Consider the following 7,671-nt stretch of genomic DNA (forward strand, 5'->3'; position numbering starts at 1 on the left):
TTTCATGTATGAGCTTACTCATGTTTAAAGGCTTGTTTTGCTGCCACTAATGAATTGGAATCAGCTCATTGAGTGACTAGTTAGTTTATGAGTGGAAGAAAATGCTCTGTGAACAAATGTGTTTAGGTCCGGTGCAAAGGGGATAGCAGAAAATGGTAGTGTTGAGGGAAGACATGACATCAAGGAGACAGGATGTCCATTTTCGTCTTCATGTCTTTTTTTTTTTGTCCACATTTGACATGAGTTTTGGCTTTGATAAAAACCTTGTGAGGTGAAAGTCTGACAAATGTCTTCTTATCTGGAGGGAATCCACATTAGCAATAAGAACGTCAGCATGAAATTATGAGCCCTTGGTTTCCATCTGCAGTCGTTTTCCGTTCCTCCCAGTAAATGTCAGCGGATACAGGGATGCAAAATGCTGTCTTTGTGGCCGGTGTTTTGTTTTTCTCATGTCTCTTTAACCCTTCTCCCGCAACCTTCCTTCGCCCTGTTTGCAATAATGTTCCTGACATTTCTCTGCAGTGCTGCCACAACCTCAAAAAAAAAAAAAAAAGCAAAGATCAAGAGGAGATTGTTTGATTATTCACTGACATGTGTCCTTTTGCATGATAGTGTCAGAGAGGCAGAAACAAAAATACCCGTAGGTTTTCGTCAGACTTTAATAGGTCATAGTGAGAGATGCACTGGAAGGCTGTGGCTGCGATATCATGTTTGGACAGGCGCGAATATTTTAATTGCATGCTTCATTTGAAACTCCTACGTTTTCTGTGACACTCAGTTGTTTACATTATGTCCTGCCAAAACATTGACATCATAAACTGAAAGTGGCACCAATAAAAAAAAAAGAGAGAGTTGCGGACGTCACACGGTCCTGAGATTTCAGCTTCATTTTTCTGTGAAGATGGTATGAAATTATCATCATAATAGTAGTCATTACTTTGTGTCAGTGAATGCCTGCTTGGCTCAGTCTGTGAACATTCAGGGACAGGCTCGGGGAATGATGAATGTTGTCAGACGAGCAATTCATTTTGGCAACTCAGGTCAGCCAAGGGAATGAATGGCACGATGGTTCGAAATGATATTACCATTTCTTTAATTTCCTGTCAATTTGAGACTTCCACTGTGTTAATATTAGAGAGACTGTTTGTTTTTACTATTGTGACAGAGCCATATTTAAAAAGGAAACTTTCCTTTTTTTCCAAAATGCAAAGTTGTACAGTTTTGCTGCATCTCATGAACATAATTTGCTACTTTGCATCTGAGGACGGTGACATTTTCTTAATCACTCTGAGGGCCAGCGGGTGTCAAAGGTCAGGTCTTCTCCTGGCCTTTGACACCGCAGCAAATGACATCAGAGAACACAGGTGAAAGTGACAAAAATGTTAATTCATAATAATTCATAATAAAAAACACTTCCTCCCAAAGACTAAACATTTCTTGGTAAAACTTTCTTAAGGTCCCGCTAAGTGGCAGCTGATTATACTCATCTTCATCAATTTGATCACACGCTACATCTTACACATAATCTGACAAATAAGTGGAGACAGGTGATATATAATGTTATTCGAAAGTGTGTAAACTGTTATATGAGGGATATTAGTGTCACCTCTGATTTCATAAACAGCATTGGACTATTAACGTGCAGCTCAAAGAGGTCTTTTTTGTTTTCAAAATTCAGATGATTATAGAAGCGATTACAGGACTCGGCATGAGATCTGAATTTAAAATCTGTGGCTCTCCAACTGTTTTTTTTCTCTCTTAATTTACTAATATTTACATCTGAACCTGCAGCTGGCCAGAGAAGAATGAATTAACCTGTGAATGAATCATCATTCATCCTGAGCGCGAGTGCTCGGCTCCAATGGAATATACATAAATCCCACAGTAATTTTGGAGTAATTTAAATCTAAATAGCAAAGGGCTGAATAATCAACAAGTAATGAGAAGTAAAATTGGTCATCTGTTCACATCTTTCACTATCAGCTTCATCAACAGGCTCGGCTGCTCCCATTCATTCCAAACAATCATCTTTAGAGGTCAGTCCCTCTTCTCTGCAGTTAATTTTACCAAGAGGCATGAATGTTTCAGTTCATACTGTGTTACTCATCCCTCCTGAGACAGAAAGGCCAAATGGCAGCCTTATTAATTTATTCATGTGAGCCATCTCTTCCTTTTCTCGGCCGTAAATGCAAATTCAGGCTTGATTGGGCGTCTAATTGTCATTTTGTAAAATGGTCGGACTTCAAAAATCAATTTAGATTTAATCAGATTTAATAACAATGGCAATTCATCAGTAATTTGAAGGGGTCTATTTTCATGAGAAAAGGTTTTCCAGTTACGCTTTAAGGAACATGTATTTAGCTGGAAAAGGTACCAAAAAAAAAAAAAACACACAAACATCAGAAATATTTTGGGCAACCCTGAAATTAAAATCTTAATATTTGATTGAAATTTTATCTAATCGTGTGTGTTATTAATCTGTGAATACCAGGGGCATCATAGTGTAGGGAATAATGGAACTAATTATCTAAATATACAGGGGTCCCTCGAGAAGCCTGAAATTAAAGTTTCACCATTTTTCACATTTTTACCCTGATTGATTAATCATTATCGGCCACTAAATCAACATTGCGACTGCCTATTATTTGCATCTAAAACAATATTGAGAGTCCTAAGAGTTGCAGGTGGTTCAGTCCACTAGCAACATTGCTAACCCCTGCAAATCCCTTGCAAAGGGGCTTGAAGGCTTTCAGGCATTTGTGGCTACCGAGAGGCTACCAAGTGAGCCAGTAATCACAGTCATTTCAGGAAAAACTGTTGTGCAGAAATAGTTTAAAACTGCTTTGTAGATTGTGCCTAATTACCTAGTGGTTTTGTTTCACTTGTAGATAAATTAAGCAGCATGACCTTCCTTTCATATTCTCCTGCTACGAAGGATGTGACACAGCAAGGTCACTAGAAGATATTTGTTAAGCAACTATTTGCAGCAGTCTACACTGAGCATTTGCATCAAACATAAAGAGTGAACACTCCTTGTTGGCGCAGGAAAACATGACGATAGTGAAATCTGATTTTTATTATTAAACACAGTAATATTTTCACAGCTTAGAGGCCAGAAAATATCCATTTTTTTTCTACCTTGTGCAGAGAGCTGAGGTCAGTTGGTCCAGGTTAGCTTCTGTGTAACTTTTGAATGAGGTTTACTGTCCATGTTCTTAAAAACGAATCACTATTGTCCACAGCGGTTGTTGTCAGAAATAAAAACCTTCATGATTTCAACAAAGCTGAAAACAACAATTACTTTGTGAGCACAGAAAAAACTCCAAAGAAAATTTAACTCGTCATAACTTGATGTTGTTCATATCTATTAAACTCACCAACAATCTCCTCTAGTCTTTATCTTCCACTTTTAAGGTGTGATCTCTGCTGCCTAAAACTTTAACATTGTTCAGCCCTGTCTGTCCTGCTGTTATCACATGTCTGAGTAAATTCTGACCTTTCAACTTGCCCCTTCTGTCTTCTGTCTAGCCATGATGTTTAGCCTGCGAAGGTCAAGGGCTTATGGAAAACAATGTTCACTGAAGGCCACTAATAATATAAGACAGATTGTTTTTCACAACACTACTGGCCTTACCTTGACATGTGTTGGAAGCCACACAACATACTGTTAAGAAAGGCTCTGATTTTTAGTTATTAGTGTAGTTACCAAGGTTTTCCTACTCCTGGAACAGAATCTGGAACTTCCAGTTTCACTTTGTCTCTTCAAAAAGATATAAACAATGATGAGGGGAATGATGTTTGACAATAATCCCTCTCCAAGCAAACCTCAAAGTAAAAAAAAAAAAAAGCATCACAGATTTGATCTGAGTAATATTTGATTCAAGGAGGTCAGTGCTGACTACACTAACAGCCATTAAGAATGTATATGTTTGCTTGTTTTTCATTTATTTGCACATGGGGGCACCCTGGTGGCCTAGGGGTTAAGGTGCTGACCATTAACTGCAACATTTGTGGTCCGGCCGGGGTCCTTTGTTGCAAGTCATCCCCCATCTCTGTCTCCAGCTGGCTGTAATAAAGCAATAAAATGCCCAAGAAATGATCAAAGAGAAAGAGACAGTTATCTGTGCATGCATGTATTAAAGAGGGGAAGTGGGCACACTGCATGGGCACAGAGCCCACATTTTCATGCTTCACCCCTGGTGACTGGATTCACTGGACTGCAAATCAAAGAAGAACAATTATGCACATCGCACTGTAGACAATGTTATATCTATCGTATATCAGCAAGATCTACACTGTGAATCCCTATACAGATTTCAGTGACATCAAATATATGACTTGTGTCTCTAATAATATTGCTCTGATAGATACGTCCTTTTATTTCATTATCAGTGGCTCCAAACTCACAACAGAACAGAATCACAGACACAAACAAAATAAACAGTCCTTTCCAAAGTGTCCAGCGCAGTGATTTAAAGGAGAATCTTAAAATCTGTCTACTGGCCTGAAAACATTTTCCCAGGAAATGGCCATCTCTCCACTGTCAGAGAGCAGAGCCCAGCAACACTTGCAGCGTGCCAAGCCTCAGTTTCATCCCACTTCCCATTAGTCATGCTGTATGTGACTCTTATGTATTAGGTTTTCCCTTCATAAACTCTGAATGAGAGAATGATTACATATTTCTACATGGCTGGCAGTGCAAATTATTAGCATAAGCAGCACTGGTAAATGACTTTCTGTAACAAAGCAAATAGCAAACTGAGTGTGTAGAACAAACACTGAGGGGCAAACAATAACTTCAGAGAAAACACAGCACTGGGCTCTTGAGGAATATCACACTGATGATTCTTGCATAGGTTTACATATTACTGATTCACTGATGCTACTGTGTTAAGTTTGCAGGGATGAAAATCAGCTCCGGCAGCATGAGATGTGTGTTTGCCTGCAGCCGCGAGCCTCACTGATGCCTCAACAGTGCCACCTTTTGATCGAAGTCATTAAGTGAGTCTCTTCCTCATGTTCAAAACCCAGCAGGGCACTTTTGTCAATCTCAACCAAACATATGAATTGACCACATTTTTAAAACACCAGGAGACTTACAAGGAAGATAAAAGACGACTACCGTCGTTTCACTGGCTTTCTGTACATTCTAGCCAGGAAATATTTCTCAGATGAATCCTTCCTGCTGGCGTTTGGCTTTAAAGTCCGAACACTACCAAACACATTCGAGAGCCTCTCCTGGAGTTTCTGGACGAGGATCCCGTCCCAGTACTTACAAACCAGAGAGCCCCCCGGCTGTAAAATCTTTTCAGCCAAGTCTATCAAAGACAAACACATCATGATGAGTTTCTCATGGTCCATCTCTCGGAACCCGCTGGCATTTGGCGCCATGTCGCTCAGGATGACGCGAGCCTGGCCGTTGGGCAGAAGCTCCAGCAGCTTGGCATGTGTGGCCGGGTCGGTGACATCATGGCTGGACAGGAAGTGGGCACCGTCCAGAGGAGGTATGTTCAGCAAATCAATGCCAACAACTGTACCACATGGTGACTCTGGGTCTAGGAGGAAAAAAAAAAAAAAGATTTCCAATGAACATGCACAATCTATTTTAACTAATTGCACACAAATCATTGTATTGTATTCTTGTCATTTGTCCATGCTGAATACATAATTAAAATATTCACTGTGTAGATTGGAAAAAGTGTATGAACCCCTCAATTAATGGCATCAGCAAAAGCTAATTGGAGCCAGGAGTTATCAAACCTGGAGTCCAGTTAATGGAGGTGTGGGTGAGAGCTACTTTGACTTGTAAAAAAGTCATGTAAACATTTAGAGTTTTCTATCACACAAGAAGCATCTGCTGATGTGAACCTTGCAAAAGAGATAAGACATCCCAGAGGACCTAGGATCAAGAATTGTTGATTTGCATGAAGCTGAAAAGGTTACAGAGTCGTCTAAAAGAGCTTAGATATTCATGAGTCAACAGTCTGACAAACTGTCTATAAATCGAGATGATTTAGTTCTGTGGCTACTCTTCCAAGTAGTGGGTGTCCAGCTAAGATGAGCCAAGTGCAGAATGATCACTGAGATAAAAATAGAGCCCAGAGCAACAGCTAAAAAATCCACTACAGAATGACTTCAAACAAAGAAGTCAGAGGCTAGACCTACATCCAGAAGAGATGCTGGTGATTGACCTGAAGAGAGCCGCTCACACCAGACATCCTGAGAATACGTCTGAGCTGAAGCAGGTCCAACGTTTTCTCCTCAACACTGTGCTACTGGAAGAGCTTGTTCAAGGTTACTGATGCCAAAGGACGTCCGACCAATTATTAATGAATGTTTCATTGGTGTGTTCAGTAAAGACCCAAAAGATCATAATTGTTGGAGTGTTATTAGCTTAAGCACATCGTGTTTGTCTACTTAGATGAAGATCAGATCACATTATTTCTGGATTGTTTCCTGCGTTTGTACAAAATCAAGAGCAACTATTGATTATTTTTGATGTTTGTTTATTTGTGAGTTATTCCACTGATTTGTCGATTTGTCCTACAATCCATAAAATCTCTGTAAATTGTGAAAAATGCCCATCACAGTTTTACAGATGGCATATTCAATTATCTTGTTCAGAGGCGAATCCAAAAGTCCACTCAAATGTTGTTTTATAATTAGTAGAATAGACTGATAGTTTAATTTTGACTAATTAATATGGACACATACCAAAACAAAAAAGGCTATTTTTGCAAGGTTATTAAACTGAGGCATTCATTCATATGGTACCACAGGATTCTGTCTTAGTCAATTAATAATAACAGGACAAACTGATCTGTCAAATACTTTCTTCAGTATTGTGCATTTCCTCCACAGATAACAGCGGTCAGGAGGATTTAAAAGGCTTATTAGAGTCAAAAGCATTTCAAGAATTCTGACATGTACAGGGACTGATAAATAAAAAAAACTAAATAAAAGATAATGTAGAACAAGTTCTGCAACAAACCTAAGCAAGCCAACCCTAATGAATGAAGGGAGATACCCAAGAGTGCACACACCCGCCTGTCCGCTCACCTGTCCCCGCCGAGTTGACCCTCTGCACGGCCACCTGGCTCCAGGCTCCAGGTGCAGCTCCGCAGTCCACCACGCCGTCTCCAGGCTGTAACAGCCGGAACTTGTCATCTATCTCCAGCAGCTTGAAGGCGCTTCTGCACCGGAAGTTTTGGTCGTGAGAGGCTTTGACGTACGGGTCTCTGAGCTGCCGTGTCAGCCAGCGCTGCTCGGCGGGAGTTTTACCTCTCAGCTTCTTCATCAAACACAAAGAGGAGTGTAAACGCCTCCTCTGCAACAAGACACACCACATTGTTTTCACTCCGAGGGGTCATGTGTACTGCACGACCGACCGCGCCTGCGTGGAAAATGAAACTCGCCGTTGATAAGTCACCGTACTGCAACACGTTGACAATAATAGTTCCTACCTCGGATATCTGTGTATTTTAACTAGATTTGGCTTGCCTTTAATGCAACAAAGCATTGTGAATATATCTGGAAAGGTGGTACATAAATGCAGATTATGATTATGATTATTGTTGTTATTGTTGTAAAGTGAGCAGAGCGGTTCGAATGGAGTTACGCGTAGGTACATTTAAACCTCTAAAGTTTCTACACGAACATATTTCATGGTAA

At 40.1% G+C, this 7,671-nt stretch overlaps 1 protein-coding gene across 1 annotated transcript; it reads right to left on the bottom strand.

Annotated features, from left to right (window-relative positions):
- Window positions 1-4,353: 4,353 nt before the first annotated feature.
- On the bottom strand, window positions 4,354-7,442 carry mrm2 (mitochondrial rRNA methyltransferase 2). Its single transcript, XM_071471075.1, has 2 exons — window positions 7,060-7,442; window positions 4,354-5,555 (listed from the first exon to the last, which is right to left on the bottom strand). Exons 1-2 carry the CDS (start codon window positions 7,346-7,348, stop codon window positions 5,119-5,121), a joined length of 726 nt encoding a protein of 241 aa, XP_071327176.1. The 5' UTR covers window positions 7,349-7,442; the 3' UTR covers window positions 4,354-5,118.
- Window positions 7,443-7,671: the final 229 nt, after the last annotated feature.

Source organism: Trachinotus anak, unplaced genomic scaffold (genome assembly GCF_046630095.1).
Source record: "Trachinotus anak isolate AG129_WGS33_773 ecotype Australia unplaced genomic scaffold, CSIRO_AGI_Tana_v1 ptg000003l, whole genome shotgun sequence".
NCBI lineage: Eukaryota > Metazoa > Chordata > Actinopteri > Carangiformes > Carangidae > Trachinotus > Trachinotus anak.

Coding starts and splice junctions, on each gene's coding strand:
- mrm2 (XM_071471075.1), bottom strand. CDS start 7,348: ATGTGGTGTGTCTTGTTGCAGAGGAGGCGTTTACACTCCTCTTTGTGT. Junction 5,556..7,059: donor GGTCAACTCGGCGGGGACAG/GTGAGCGGACAG, acceptor TTTTCCTCCTAG/ACCCAGAGTCACCATGTGGT.